This window comes from Lolium perenne, chromosome 7 (assembly GCF_019359855.2).
Source record: "Lolium perenne isolate Kyuss_39 chromosome 7, Kyuss_2.0, whole genome shotgun sequence".
NCBI lineage: Eukaryota > Viridiplantae > Streptophyta > Magnoliopsida > Poales > Poaceae > Lolium > Lolium perenne.
In genome coordinates, this window is record NC_067250.2 from 209607330 (window position 1) to 209623458 (window position 16129).

At 42.6% G+C, this 16129-nt stretch overlaps 2 protein-coding genes across 2 annotated transcripts; both read right to left on the bottom strand.

Moving 5' to 3' along the window:
- On the bottom strand, positions 1-1107 carry LOC127312322 (uncharacterized). Its single transcript, XM_051342856.2, has one exon. It carries the CDS (start codon positions 993-995, stop codon positions 204-206), a length of 792 nt encoding a protein of 263 aa, XP_051198816.1. The 5' UTR covers positions 996-1107; the 3' UTR covers positions 1-203.
- Positions 1108-10218: 9111 nt separating this feature from the next.
- LOC127315612 (FLUCTUATING-LIGHT-ACCLIMATION protein 1, chloroplastic) lies at positions 10219-12998 on the bottom strand. Its single transcript, XM_051346084.1, has 7 exons — positions 12721-12998; positions 12425-12608; positions 12226-12334; positions 11354-11409; positions 10981-11157; positions 10693-10809; positions 10219-10573 (listed from the first exon to the last, which is right to left on the bottom strand). The coding sequence occupies exons 1-7, from the start codon at positions 12996-12998 to the stop codon at positions 10475-10477; spliced, it is 1020 nt and encodes a 339-aa protein (XP_051202044.1). The 3' UTR covers positions 10219-10474.
- Positions 12999-16129: the final 3131 nt, after the last annotated feature.

The following is a 16129-nucleotide window of genomic DNA, read 5'->3' on the forward strand; positions in this document are numbered from 1 at the left end:
TTCTCGGATCACCTGTTCTGTACTGGTAAATAGTAATTCCTAGATACGTACAAAGATCAAGAACAATGGATCGACGCAATGCATGCCCATCAAAGAATCAGCTGCCTACCTACAATAGCAATTCGATCGGCCCACAGAAAATCGGTGTACACACAAATTTTCTGCTTCTTTGCAAATTGGGATTGGATTGCATGGCGGTGTGGCTAGGGCGACCCCTTCTTGCGGAGGATGACCTCGGTGTCGAGGCCGAAGGCGTCGACCTTGGATACCCTGACGACCTCTGACCGTCGGAAGAGGCCGAGCAGGCCGTGGACGTCGAGCAGGTCGTTGGCGGAGTACTTGTCCCCGCGGCGGTGCACCGCGACGTGGAGCACGGCGACGCCGCCGGGGCGCAGGGTGCGCTCGATCTCGGCGGCGAAGCGGTCCGGGTAGAGCGCGTGGTCGAAGACGTTGGAGAACTCGAAGTCGAAGGCGTCGTCGGGGAAGGGCTGCGCGTGGAAGTCGCCGCGGACGACGAGCGGCGGCGCCGGGGCGAGGTCGATGCCGACGGCGCGGCGCACGCCGACGAGGCGCAGCGCGGCGACCTCCTGGCCGAGGCGCGCGCCGACGCAGAGCGCGCGGGAGGCGTCGGAGAGGAGGCCGTCGGCGCGGAGGGCCTCGAAGAGGCGCGCGAAGGCGTCCACCTTGCGGCGCCAGTCGCGGGTGGCCCAGACGCGGCGGAGGCGCGGGTCGAGCGTCTTGTTGAGCTGGTGGCGCAGGTAGTCGTCGTAGGAGCGGAAGGCGGCGCCGCCGCGCATGCGGATGTGCGGGTTGGGCGGGGAGGGTGGGAGGAGCGGGACGGCCGCGGCCAGGGCGAGCGTGGCGGCGGCGGAGGATGGGGGAGGCGGCGAGAAGGAGGAGTAGGCGTAGATGAGGAGGAGGGAGAGGACGGAGACGGAGAGGAGGAGGATGGGGCGGACGGGGAGGAGCGCTCGGGGCTTCGCATCGGCGGGCATGGCGGCGGCGGGAGGACGACGGACGCGTGATGGCGTCGCGCGGCGCGTGTTAATGTGGCATGGCGGTGGCCGCGCGCGTTGGTTTTGTTTGTTTGTTGCGGGATTGGATTACGTGCGAGGTGGGGATCGGCCTTGTTGGCGTCCTTTGCGTGGGCAGTAAACTGAAACTCACGAAACGCTTAATTACAGAGTAGGAGTAACACGTTTTCAGAAGGACGATCAGCTTTATACTTATGAAAAATTGCTAGTTTTACGCTCCTCTAAAATCAAATCTGCATTGTGATTCGTGCAGTTCATGTTGTAACTGAGATTTTTTATGTTGTGTAGGGTTGCAACTAAAATTTTGCAGCTGCAAATAAGGTTGCAACTAGAAAAGTTTCTTCAAATCGTTAGATTTGCTTCATGATTCTTGCTATTGGTGAGTTGTAACATGGGTTGCAACTAACATTCAGTAACATCATTCTACTGAGAACTAAGTTAGTTTGACTGAGAACTAAGAACTAGTCACACACTTACTTTAAAGCAGAAGAAAAATATTACTTCTTCCTATCCAAATTACTTATTGCAGATTTACGCAAAATATCGCTTAAAATATGTCTATGTTCATTAAAAATTGCCACAGGTAATTTGGACGGGAGGGAGTACAAAGTTCATACAATATACTACTCAAAAGTACCAATCACAATATACATTTTGCAGAGAAGAATAGCTACCAATAAATCATTGTTTAAATTTGACTCGTTCCCCAACTCTTTGTTATTTTTTTAGTACATAGCTAGGGAACATTTTATTATTATTATTATTATTATTATTATTATTATTTCTTCAAAATGAGGATCATAACCTTAGCTCCGGCATTGGTTGACGCACGCAACCATTGCTATTTGAATGTTTATCATTTCATTTCAGTTATGATAACTCAAGAATCACATAATATCCATAGGTACATCAATCATTGAGAAATAACAAGCCCATGACAACTAAAAGGTTCTGGAATGTACTACTCCGGCTGCAAATATCTAGCTAACGATTGCATCCATTTGGCATAGGTTTTCGCCGGTGTAGACAAATGGATAAACTACAAAAACAAACTCTAGTATTGTCGAAAACCATGTTGTCAAAATTCGAAAATAAAACATGTTATCTACAAGTTGATTTTTTTGTCACTCTACAATTTCGTATATATCAACATAAAGTTAAACACCAATGTGTATTCTAGCCTTAATTTTCTTGTCAATCCCCATTCAACCAATTCCCACATATATCTTTTATATTTGTTGGTGGAGGGAGAGTATATGAAACAAAAATAGTTCTTCAAATATTGTGCACAAAAGAATAAATGCTCGGTTGTCCGCAAAAGCAGAATTGCTACGCCAATCCAATTTATTTTTGTAATGAATTGATATGTAATAAAGTTGCACGAATTAATTCTACGCATAATAGTCATTCAAAATGATTAAGTAATCGATTAGTAGCCGAATATAGAATCTTTTTTACCTTTTTTGTACATGGTGGAAATTTACAATTGAATTTCTTAAGTTAGGTGTGAAATTACTAAGTGTAACATCGAAGATGATGTAACGGTGCAAATCGCAACACACGGGGTAAGTTTCCATCCACTCGGTTGTATAACACATAGGGGTGTGGAAATTTACAATTGAATTTCTTAAATTAGGTGTGAAATGAGTAAGTGTTACATCGAAGATGATGGAAAGGTGCAAATCGCAATAGACGGGCTAACTTTCCATCCAGTCCATCCAGTCGGTTGTATAACCCATAGAGGTGTAGACCCATTTTCGCTAATTACTCTAAGGTTTGGCATAAAGTAGATGTTACTGAATTATATTCAGCGATACTTCTAACTAGAATTTATATCATATAAAACATATAGACATAGTATCCTTTTGTAAGTCGAAACCATGTCTAAACTAATAAACATCATTTTGGAAATAGACATAATGATTATTAATATCTTTCACAATCAATTTATAACATGAATGGAAATTGTATAGGAAATAATATTTGAAAAAATTTGCGTATATGAATCTCATATTTAAAATACTCGAAGATTAGTGCAGTTTAAATTTTATGTTTTTACCTGTGTATAGCATCCATTACAGAGTACTAACTTTGTCCCTAGTATTTACATGACATCCTTGTTTTGCGTGATTTAACTTTAATCAACAATTCGATCAATAATATGTGCTAAACTTTGTCATAATTATTGTACCATTGGGGAAAAAATCAGTAGGAATTCAGTAGTATAATTTTCTGTAGCATATAATCATGTTTGTTTGTCACATTAATGATCAAAAGTGAAACCAGAAATGCATGCATTTCATGGATATAAGGACGGATAAAATAGATTTTAAACATCATTTTTTATGCATACTGTCAAACTTGACTGGCCTAAACCCACATTACTACATAATCAGATTGTGTGGATACAATCTTTTTCAGAAAGGTAACATTGTTTAGAAAATAAGAAACTAGGCACGGTATACCATGAATCCATTAGCTTAGCATAACCTATCATCTGCATATGTTCTTTTAACTAAAAGACCTGGCTTAAATGGTAACCAGAACTCTGAGCCAAGGGTGTGATGAACAGAAGAACACTGTCCTAGTCGTTCACCATGCAAGGGGTTTCAGGTTTGGGTAATCCTTCCGCATCCTCTCCTCCGAGAGAACGTCATCCGCATCTTGAGGCGTCCACAGGACTCGAACACCCTGAAACAGAGGAATGGATTAGCAATGCAACAGACTAAGCTAATAATGTCGAATTGGGTAACTCAGGGAATGGGAAGGAAACGTTCTGCATACCCGAAGGCCACTTTCAGGCCTGGAGTTGAGGAATGCCGCCAATGTATCCAGTTCGGCAGCGCTTCTGATCACCTTGGGGAGGTTCATTGTTCCATTAGTAGCAATAAGAATGGTTACCTGGAGAATTTGGGAGTCATCCAAAACACTGCTCAGTTCATTACAGATTTATACTAATAGAATGAAAATATCCACGTTTCATGATTTCATCAGGTCAATGGAAAATTTCAGTACATCAGTACATGATAATCACGGGAATTGTAGTGAATATTGGCTTCCGTGGAGCATACCACTATGTATTCGTTTTTGCTGCCGTCGGTTTTCATGGAGTAGGTTTCCTTTCGCTTGAACCCGTTCCAGTTCGAAAGTGTTTCTTCATCAAACTTGCTCCTCTCATGGGAAGAAATTATGTCAAAATGCCACTTCCAAGAACTCTCTTCGGCTGCGACAACCTAAAGTAGATGGAATTAGTGGAACAGTTCAAGATTCAGTGAGTCACTCTGCTGGGAGCATGCATACATAGTACATGATATAAAAACGTCTTCACAACAAGAAGCAGCATCATAAGTATAGAAGTATCTAACACCCGAAGGATCCAATTGAAAATTTGTATACTTTGTATTCAACAAAGGTTTTACGAATGTTTTCTTACTGATAAGCTTGAAGAGGTGCAGAAATACTGATTACGACGTAAGATATACATGGTCTCTGCAAAAAAAAGGCGATTCATCAGAATAGACCAAACAAAGTACTGTATTAGTATTAATACTAATCATCTGATATCTAAAGAGTGTTAAGCTTCATGCACTAGCCACTTGAACCAAAAGTCCGAACTAATGGAAAGGACTAGGCAATCTACTTGTACACTTCACAACACCCCCACTCGCGTGTGACGGGAGAAGAGAAAGTCAACACGTGAAAGAAGAAGAGCACACCGAAACAGGACATCAGCGGTGGCTAAAGAGGGGGACAACAATAATTTTTAGGGTTAATTGCGAAAACCATGTGAAAGCCGGGATTTGAACTCGAGACCTGTGGCTCTGATACCATGTTAAGCTTCATGCACTAGCCACTTGAACCAAAAGTTCGAACTGATGGAAAGGGTTAGGCAATCCACATATACATTTCACAACACCCCCACTCGCGTGTGACGGGAGAAGAGAAAGTCAACACGTGAAAGAAGAATAGCACACCGAAACAGGGCATCAGCGGTGGCTAAAGAGGGGGGCAACAACAATTTTTAGGCTTAATTGCGAAAACCATGTGAAAGCCAGGATTTGAACTCGAGACCTGGGGCTCTGATACCATGTTAAGCTTCATGCACTAGCCACTTGAACCAAAAGTCCAAACTGATGGAAATGGCTAGGCAATCTACTTGTACACTTCACAACAAAGAGAAGGTAACTCATGTCCATTACTATGTGTGCGAATGCGTGAACAATATTGTGCATTAGGTGGTATGTAGACCCTTTACACCTATGTCTCTGTTTACTTTCAGTTTTTTGACGGAAGGCAGCAGCGCTGCTTCAATTTCATTAAGCCAAAGACCGGGACAAATGCCGGGAGATGTTCAGAACACAAGGATACAAATAGCAGAGAACTGCCCGAAGAAAGAGCAATCCAGGATAAAGCAAATACAGAGATTATCTACATGCATGTGAGCTTGCTTTGCAGGGCTCACCCAACCAGCCTAAGTATTACTCTCCCGGCGGCCACACCAGGATGATACCGGCAGCTCGCCATTGAGCTAACTCCAGCTTTATTAAATCAACTAGCTCCTTGGCAGAGAAGGCCTTGTTTAGTTTCAGTGAATGCGAACAATTGACATGTATCCATATAGCATATATGCAAATCAAAATACATATGTATGTCTTGTAAGAAGATTCTCCGACCTATTATCTATGAAAAGTAAAAAATCTATATTCCTTGTGTTTTTAGTGATCCATCTAAATCCAGTTCCAAACTTGTCACTGCTTCATACCCGGGAGCCACCTGAGTACCTGACTGGTTAATGTTACAGCTAAAAAGTCAGTTCCAAAGTTCCCACTGCACTTCTTACACCGGAGCCAACTGACTGGTTACATTTTTTCCAAGCTAACCTTTTCCTAATTTGTTTAACGTGATACTAGGATTGATTAGACATCCTAAACTTGAGATCACAAACTAAACAAAGGAGGCATGCAACCGGAACAGCGGGCATGAATATTACAACCAAACCTGAAGATATATGCCAAAGAGGATGTCAAAGAGGCACTGTATTCTTAAGAGCAAACACACATGAATTCAATGACACAGGGGTGCAATAATTTTAGAATGGGTAGTCTTACCGGTCAATATGAACTTGTACCAGCGTTGGTTCGAAGCCTGCACGCTCTCAGCAATCGCGTTCAGATCCTTTTGGGCCGATTTTACCATCTCCTTACCCCGCACGGCAACCTGAATTGCGAAAAATTCCTAGTGATCAAGGAACCTCAAGTCCTAAAACTGAGCTGCATTTGGATTAAGGAATCAGGAGAGGACCTGGAGCTTAACCACGGTCACGGAGGTCGTCTCACTCGACAGCCAGCCGTTTTTCGCGGAGAGGACCATGGCGGCGAACCACACGGCGATGCCTCCCCAAAGCCACATGTCGCTCGGGGGCACCGGAGGAGCCACTGCTGTGCCGACCGACTCGTGAGTCGTATTCGCCTCCTTCTTCTCCGGCTCAGCAGAGGAGTCATCGGACCCGTATATGAAGTCGGTAGTGGAGTCATCGCTGGAGGACGAAGAGGAGGAGGACGAATAGCTGGAGTCGTCGCAACCGCCGCAGGAGCCGCCGGACAGGGCGAGCGCGACCTGCGGGCTCGCCGCCACCGTAGCGGCAGCAACGAGTAGTGTAGAGAGGCCGAGCGGGCTCTGACCGGGTAGGTGAGCGCGTCGTCGTCGTCGTTGCGCCGCGCAGAGGCATGAGCCAGCGGACGAATCGCAGTGGCGCGGGACTGGAGGAGAATCGGCGGCGGCGAGGCGAAGCGAAGGAAGGAGGTGGACGGAGTTCCGCCGCGTCGGAAGGCAGGACGTGGGTGGTGCATACGGGTTGAGATCGCTGCCATTGGGAGCGCAGGAGGAGCCGAGGAGATATCACGAGGGGTTTAGGTTGGAGGGTTTTGGAATTGAAAATAAATGTAGTAGGACTGTCTATTTGACAGTTGACTGATTTCTAATTCAGTGTCAGTCAATTTTTGCACCGTAGACAGAATGACACATGACACTTCTAGCCTAGTTAACACGTTCAACTCCTAGTTAACACTAGTCATAGTGGGGAGTAACATAAAGTACTAACATGGTGCATGTTACTACCCTATGTTACTACATTCATAGTGGGTAGTTACATATATGTGGTATCATGCATGTTATATTTATTAGATTGTAGACTCATCTTATCTTGAGAAGTGTGATGTTATGGTAACATAGCTAGTTACCACCTCACTCTCTTTCTTCATTTATTGTCATGCCATGTCACCAAAATGTTTTGGGGTGTGTGATGTTACTACCTATGTTTACTCCCACTATGAGCAGTCTCACACCGATCTGCACCATAAGTGGGAAAACAGTCACTAATAAAAACCCACTCGCACGATTTCAAAATCTGGATTACACTTGACATACATGATTTCAGTACTCCCACATATTAGTTGTCATTAATATAGATGTATCTAGATATATTTTCATTCTAGGTGCATCCATACTAGTGGCATGTAATATGAATATGAGTTAGTACCTAAACTACAATTTTGATTGGAGAGTGACAAATGGAATCTACAAACATGCAAAATCTTAATGTGAAAAATCATTTTTGTGTAGTTTGTAATACAACAAAAATCTACAAACATGCAAACATGCGAAATCATTTTTGTGTTGTCTGTAATACAAAGAATTTTACATTGATATTTTGCACGTTTGTAGATTTCATCATTGTCTACATCCAGGATTTTTTTTCAGATTTTCTTAAAACTTAAAACTATGATTTCCAAATTTTCGAAAATAAAAGGCTACATGTAGCTCGGCCTCCGTTTGCAGTTTTCGATGTTGATTGCAGTTATTTATATGTTCAAGAATCAAGAACTTGTAATAGTGGACTGTAATAGAAAACTTGGACACCAAGAAACATCGTAAGGGAAATTGAGTTTGCATGTTTACCTTTCCTGGAACCTATTACAGGGACCAATTGAAGTATTGCAAGTGCGTGAACAAGTGAGTTGATATGTGTCAAATGCCAAAATTTACACTCCCGATACCCCTAAATTACATGTTCTATATATTGTAACTTCATTAAATTTATATGTAAAAATTGGTAACCTACAATATAGCGCAAGAAATAATGGTACTCGCTCCAGCTCAAATTAATTGACTTGTTGCGCCAATTAATTTAGGCCGGATGGAGTGGAATAAATCGACCATCTGCATAGAGCTATCCGTAATTAATGACGTACTGAATTTGTAAAATTCACATGGTAAATCAAGATAATGGCATTAGGCAAGTTTACTCAACAAACTAGATATGTCGAACAAATACACAAACCTGCAATGATAGAACTAGCAACAAAGAAAAGAATAAAAATAGAATAAAAAAGATACAAAATGTCAACTACAACATTCTATAAAAAAAATAACTAAAAGAAAAAACACCGTACATGCATGGGTCCATTACACAAAGTAAATAAAATGAGTAAAATATAAGAGAACTAAACACAACAATATAGAATACATAAATCCATGTGAATAGTCTGCAAGCAAAAAAAAACAATTAGATACCAAAACCATCAACTTGGAATTTGTATTCCGAAAATATGAAAATGTATTAAAAATCTGGCAAGTCCTAGCATACACACACCCTTAGATAGAGCCATGCATGTAAAGTCCAAGTGTTGACGGGACTAGAAAAGGTGGTATAGTCCATGTGTTCATGTTAGTATTTCAATTTTATACTCTCTTCAATCCCTTTTAATTGACTCGGTCAATTAAAAGGGACTGGAGGAAGTATTATAATTATAATACAAAGACGCCTTTGAAAAAAAAAATCATGGGGAGAAAGGACTAGTAAATTGGTGCTATTTAAAGTAGTAATTCCTTTTGGCTATGCTTGCAAGGCTTTGACAATCCATCGTGTCCCCGTTAGGCGATAGGTGTTTCCCTCCTTGCGCGCATGGTTGGTTGTGATCTGCTCCGATCTGCAAAGGAGGTTGTTGGGATGTGGGATGGGGTTGTTTTGGGCTCGATCTGGGTCCCTAGGGCCTCAGACGGGGTGATCACCTCCGATCCGTCTTGTAAGTCCTTCATCGACGGTTGCATTGTTGTATAATTAGGGTAGGGCTTGGACTCGCACGGCTTCCGGTGAAACTGAAGCAAATGATGGCGATGCATCTTGGCGTCATTCCTTGGCGAAGGCATCGTCTTACAGCTACAGCTTCTTTGCGGGGACGCTCCGGGGTAAATTCTTGATTCTGGCTACCCGGGTCGGGCGTTGGCGACACTTTCTATGTCGTTCTCCCTCTCGAGGGCATCTATTTTGGACACATAATGACTAGAGTGGTCTCGAGGTGGAGCAGTGTTACTTCTAGCGCATCATCAACGACGACGGCATGGTGAAACGGGGTCTCAATGTAGGACCCATGATGGTGGACACGCTCAGGGTGGAGGCATTGTCTGCCGTCGTCAATGGCAAACATGAAAAATTCTATGCGGATCTCTACCCTGAAGATGGCACAGCGGTTCGATGGCGGTGACGGAATTTGAAGCCTGTGCATGAGGTACTCGCCGAGGTTTGTTAGACCAGATGTGTGTTCCTGGCTCTCCATGGAGTGACTCGGTGATTCCCGCGATACTTAGCTGATGTGGGTTGTTTATGCGTTTATACAACATAAGGCCCCGATGGCATGACCTTCACCCATTGTCGGGTTTGTAGATGTTGTTTGGTGGCTAGGAATTATTTGATGTATACTCTTGCTAGTCTTTTGTTGAATAAAAATCCATCTTTTCAATGCAGAGGTCGGAGGTTTCGACCTCCTTTTCAAAAATAAATAACATAAGGAGTATAATGTTTTTTTGGACAGAGTAGTACCAGTTAGTGGAAGTCTTGCCATACCAAATCAAAGTGCACCATACAAACAGAAGGGAGTATTGGCATTCATATAAGATTTTGGAAGTTGAAACTGTATGTAAATACTAATACTACCTCTATAAATAGATGTCTTAGATTTTTTAAAATTTAGATGTATCTATACACTACATCTACTTATGAATGGAGGGAGTAATTTGTTTGCCGTTCGTGAAATGCAGGAAATTATATATTATGAAATGAATCGCGTAAACTCGGAAAGAGCATTTCTCTCTAAGCATTCATGCGGTAGCACACTGCACAACAGAGTAGATTGTTAGCATCATTATTCTTGCATAATGGCTGGCCTAAACACACATCGCTCGATAACCAAACTGTGCGGATACATTCTGTAGAATTATGTATAAAGAGGAAACCGAAAAGGAACAGGCATGATCGGTATAAGTATACCATCACTCCATCAGATACCATAACTAGTATCCGCATATGTTCTTCTAACTAAAAAGACCTGGCTCAAACGGTGGATCCAAGGGCGTGATGGGCAGCAGAACGCTGTCCTATTTGTTCATCGCGCAAGGGGTTTCAGGTTCGGGTAATCCTTCCGCATCCTCTCCTCCGAGAGAACGTCATCCGCATCTTGAGGCGTCCACAGGACTCGAACACCCTGAAGCAGTATGATGATCAGTTAGCAGAGCAACAAACTAAGATAATAATTAATATTGAATGAACGAATCAATCAGTCAGTCAGTGTAACTTATGCCGGGAAGGAAACGTAGTACATACCCGAAGTTCACTTTCAGGCGTGGAGTTGAGCCTTGCTGCTACTGCGTCCAGATCTGCGGCGCTTCTGATCGCCTCAGGGAGCTCCATTGTTCCCTCAGCAGCAACAAGAATGGTAACCTGGAGAAGTTTGGGAATCATCAAAAATACTCCTCAGATCATCACAATATCACGAGACATCCATGTTTCATCAGAAAAAAGGAAAACCAAGATGTGCCAACACAAAAGAACTGCATACTTAGAAGTAGGATGGTAAAAGAAATTGAGGAATTTCTGTGAAGCACAGCATACCACTACATATTCATTTTTGCTGCCATCTGTTTTCATGGAGTAGGTTTTCTTTTGCTTGACCCCATTCCAGTTCGAAAGCGTTTCTTCATCAAATTTTCTTCTCTCCTGGGCAGAAACTCTGTCAAAATGTGCCTTCCAAGAATCATCTTCGTCCTCCCATCCGTTTTTCCTGACAACCTAAAGTATATGGAGTCAATGCAAATTTTCAAGATTCAGTGAGTTACTCTGCTCCCGTGCATACATGACATCAAAAGCGTCTTCACAACAAGAAGCAGCAGCGCATGTATAAAAGTATCTAATACCTGAAATTTCTAAATAATACCGCGTCTACTTTGTATCAAGCAAAGGTTTAAGAGTTTATATGCTATCTTACTGATAAGCATGAGGAGATGCAGAAAGACTGGTGACGGCGCAAGGTATCCAGGGTCTCTGCAAAATGGTGAATCGTCAGAACAGACCGAACAAAGTATTAGTACTTATGATATAAGATATTTAAAATAAAAGGTAAATTATCTTAGTACTGATGGGAGTCTCAGGAAAAAGTATTGACGGGCAACTTGTACTGGTAACTTCTGATATGCATTACTATGTACTATGCGAGTGCTTGAACTACATTGTGCATTATTCAGTATCCGGACATTTTGGACTCGCTATATCCCTGGCTCTAAATATAAATAGGCTGGTTTCAGCAAATACTGACATTGACCTGTGTCCACGTATTCACATGAAAATATATGTCGGTCTCGTAAAAAAACTCTACTCGAAACGGATACTTCCTCGTGTATAATTCGAACTTATCTCCACCCTATTTGCTATGAATTAAATGCACATCTGGATTCTTGTGTTTTTAATGATCCATCTAAATTCAGTTCCAAAGTTGCCACTGGGCTTCTTACCCCAAGCTACCTGACTTGTTACATTTTTTATTTTTCCAAGCTAATTATTTTTTCTTAATTTATATATATATACTAGTAGCTAGGATTGATTAGACATTCTAATTTTGAGAAAAATATAAAGTTCAGATTTAAAGTACTGTTTCAATAGCACAAACTAACCAAAGAAGACGCACAGCAGGAACAGCGAGTATGGAAGCCATCGAACAGGACAAACCTAGAGATCAATATCATGGCCTAGATATTACAACCAAACTGAAGACGTATCTCAACGATGCATTGAATTCTAAAGCATGAACACACACAAATAAAACAATTCCAGGTGCAATAATCTCAGGATTAGCAGTCCTACCAGTCAATATGAACTTGTACCATTGGCGATTCGAAGCCTGCACCCTCTCAGCAATCGCATTAAGATCCTTCTGGACTGGTTTTACCATCTCCCTACCACGCAGCGCGACCTGCATGCATCGCGAAAAAGTTCCAGGTGATCAACGAACCACAAGTCGTAAAACTGAACTGCATTTGGATTAAGAAATCGGGAGAGGGACCTGCAACTTAACCACGGAGGTCCGCTCGTCCCGTATCCAGCCGTTCTTCGCGGCGACGGCGATCATGGCGAACACCGCGGCGAAGCCGCCCCACAACCACATGTCGCTCGGGGGTTTCGGGGGATCCACCGCTGTGCCGACCGACTCGTGATCGAGTGGCCTCCACCCCCTCCTTCTTCTTCTTCTGCTTGGAGGACCACGAGGATGAAGACCAATCTATGGAATCTGTAGAGGAGTCGTCGCTGGAGGAAGAAGAGGAGGAGGAGGAGTCGGAACCGCCGCAGGAGCCGCCGGACAGGGCGAGCGCGGTCTGCGGGGTTGCCGCCACCGCCGCCGCGGCGACGAGCAGAGGAGCGAGGCTGAGCGGGTTCCGACGGGGCTCCGGGTAGAGGAGTGCTTCGTCCTCGTCTCCGTCGCCGCGCGCAGCGACTGGACCCAGCGGAGGGGTCGCCGCGGCCCGGGACCGGATGACGATCCGCGGCGAGGAGGCGAAGCGGAGGAAGGGGTTCGACGGAGGTCCGCCGCGTCGGAGGGCAGGCGGGGAGTGGTGCAGGCGGGTAGCGATCGCCGCCATTTGGAGGGCAGGAAGAGGCAAGGGTTTAGCTATGAGGGTTTTGGAATTGGAAAACTGAAAGCCGGAATAAGCTCACGATTTAAAGGGGAAAACAGGAAGCTGCGTAGCATAACAGGAGCACAATCCACAGGGATATATACTATAATGAGAAGTGGTGTATTTATTCCCTCAAAAAAGTAGTGTGTTTAAATAGAGCAACTTGAACTTCAATTTGGAACAAAAAAAAAACACCAACCAGGACACCGAATATATGGATAGAGGAAGACGTCTGGGATTCAATTTGGAACAACGAATATCGAACACCCAAAGTTATTTTAGATATGATTCATGTCCAATGAACAATCAAAGGCCCTACATTACAAAACAATGAAAACATCTAACAACTACAACACAAATTCTACTACACTTATGGTAAGACTTCAACTAAAGAAAGTTCAAAAAAAAATTAAAAGTTCAAAAAAATAGACTTCAACTAAAGCCCGCCCCAAGAGACAAGACAATCACAGCATCGTTCGAACATTGGCTGGCCATGCTGCCCATACACTAAGCTTGTCGGCTACCATTATTTGGTTCTCCAGATCAACAGGACCACATCATTAGGATGGGGTGAAGGCCAAAGTCACTTACTCCATTGCCATTTTGTCGGCGCCATGTCATCTAGGACACTCAAGCAAAGACCTTCACGTAAATAGAACACACATTTGACTACGAACCTCCTCCATACGCCTGTGAACATATGGAGGGGGGGTGGAGGCTGGAGATGGAAGGGACTTATGTCCTTACTGAAGAAGAGAGATAAAATCCTAGCCACCTTGGTGTATGTATGAGGAATAAGGTGTATCCCGATGACATTTGAGTGGATCTAATCAAAATGTTTTTTGAAGGAAAACGAAAGCATGTGGCGAACTTTATTTGTAATAAAAGGACTTCATAGTGAGTTTGGTTCAAATATATATATCTTGAGTCCTCAGTATAATTCTCTTTTCCCCAGGAAATTATCCTACCTATGTAATTCATTTGAACTAATACTATGATCCGGATTTCATCCTTGGAATTTTTCATTTGGAGTCTTGACTGCTTTATTTTCTTCAAAAAAAAAAAAGTTTATCAACGCATAATATGTTATCAAATGTTAATATTGGGGCACTATGCTCCTTTACATCGTAGTCAAAAGATGCAAGATTCCAGTATGATATTTTAACTCGGCTTTCCAGTATGCTGAAGTGTTTCATTATACTCCCTCTGTCAATTACTTTTAGTGTCTACACACATCCAAATTTTGACAAATATAAGATATTTATTTATAGACAAAGGTAGTATAACAAAATGGACATGTCTATTACTTTTAGTGTTTATATACATCCAAATTTTAACAAATCTAAAGCATCTATTTGTGAAAAGAGGTATGAATATAAAAGATAAGCGACATACATGTACTAACCCATACCCAGACAAACTGAAGTTTGAGCTACACCATACTTGCCAGTTGCCACACAAATGGAAATTGTCAGCCTAGATTCCAAATGGTCTTGTATCAAGACAAAGTGAACGTGAGTACCAGCATGATAACCATACTACGTTTTGCTGAAAAGATCTTATATAGTACTATGGCATCTAAGAAAAGAGCGCAGTCCTAGTCATCTTTATGGGGCCTCGGATGAGGATAATCTGCGCTAGAAGCTTCTCTTCGGTAAGTACGTCGTTTTCTTCTTGTGGAGTCCATAGAACATGAATGCCCTGAGACAGCAGACATAAGCATGAAATTCATTATTATCAATGTTCGAAGAAAATGCATGGAAAACATTGTATTCTTTGTCTCAATTACACGTCAGTTGTGAAATATGATAGGAAATAGAACGATTTTCAGTTCTTGATAAGTTTATTTTCTGTAATTCTTTTTTTTTTGGTTGTGTGCATCAGTAATGCATGCTATTAGGACGTTTCGTTGTTTCAGAGGCTGAGTGTAATTGGTATCTCCGCAATATTAATAGATACTTCTTATCGGAAAAAAATAAAATATTCTCGATATATGGAGTTGAGTTTTTTTTCACTACTGCTTCCAGATTTGCAGGTATTGTGATTTTTGGGAACATCAGTGCTCCATTAGCGGTGACTAGGATGGTTACCTAGAGAAATATGCAACAATGGAACTTCATATTCGTAATAACAGACTATGAAATCATTAAACAATTGTCTTCACCAAATGGCTCAATCAACCGGCAGTTTGCATCGACAAGAAAGCCTAGAAGGCCATTTTTCTGAAAACATTTTACTGTGGATGAAGTTCACATACCACTATATATTCGTTTCTGAAACCATCTTCTTTTTTGGAGTACTATTCGTCCTCCTAATTCCTTCCAAGCTGTAGAGTGTTTCTTCTCTCCTCTCCTTGGTAGAAACTTCATCGAAATGCTCCTCCCAAGAATCCGTCCATTTTTTACATCACCCTAAAATAAATCAAACAGCAAAATTACATACAATACTCAGTGAATTCACCTATAAGGTATTGCATAAACAATCCTAGTGATCATCTTAAAGGCGAGGAACCTTCAACCACACAGATATCTTTCTATTCTTAATAGGTGATCCCATTTTTCTGCACATGCAAGGTATCCACCTCATCATCCACCTCCAAGCAATCATAGCTTGCCACCTAAGATAATTTGCCACCTAATGAAAAGAAGAAAAAAAAGTTGCACGATTCTGCACCAATCTCCACATTAGCAAAGCAATTATCGGGCAGGCCATCCAACATGCATCAATTAATAGTAATTTTTTGAAGTCCACGATCCTTCAGTTTTTTCTACCCGTCATCAAACCTCCATAGATCGTACGCACTTCAATACTCCAATATTAAGCACAGGCTCTTCCCCTTCCCACCATCTTATGCTATAAATCTGCTCCGCAGTATTCGCCTCCTCTTCATCCACTCATATCCTCATATATCTCCTTCTCTTTCTAACCCCACCATGAATCTACTTTGCGCACCTGCGTCGCGCCTCTGGTCATGCGGGAGCCGCCATGTCATTGCTTCAACCGTCAGCCGCCTCACCGTCGCGGCCTCGGTTCCAGCAGACGCTCTTGCAACCTCTATCTACCTGTTCGTATGTGGCCGTGCTAGATTGGCTATC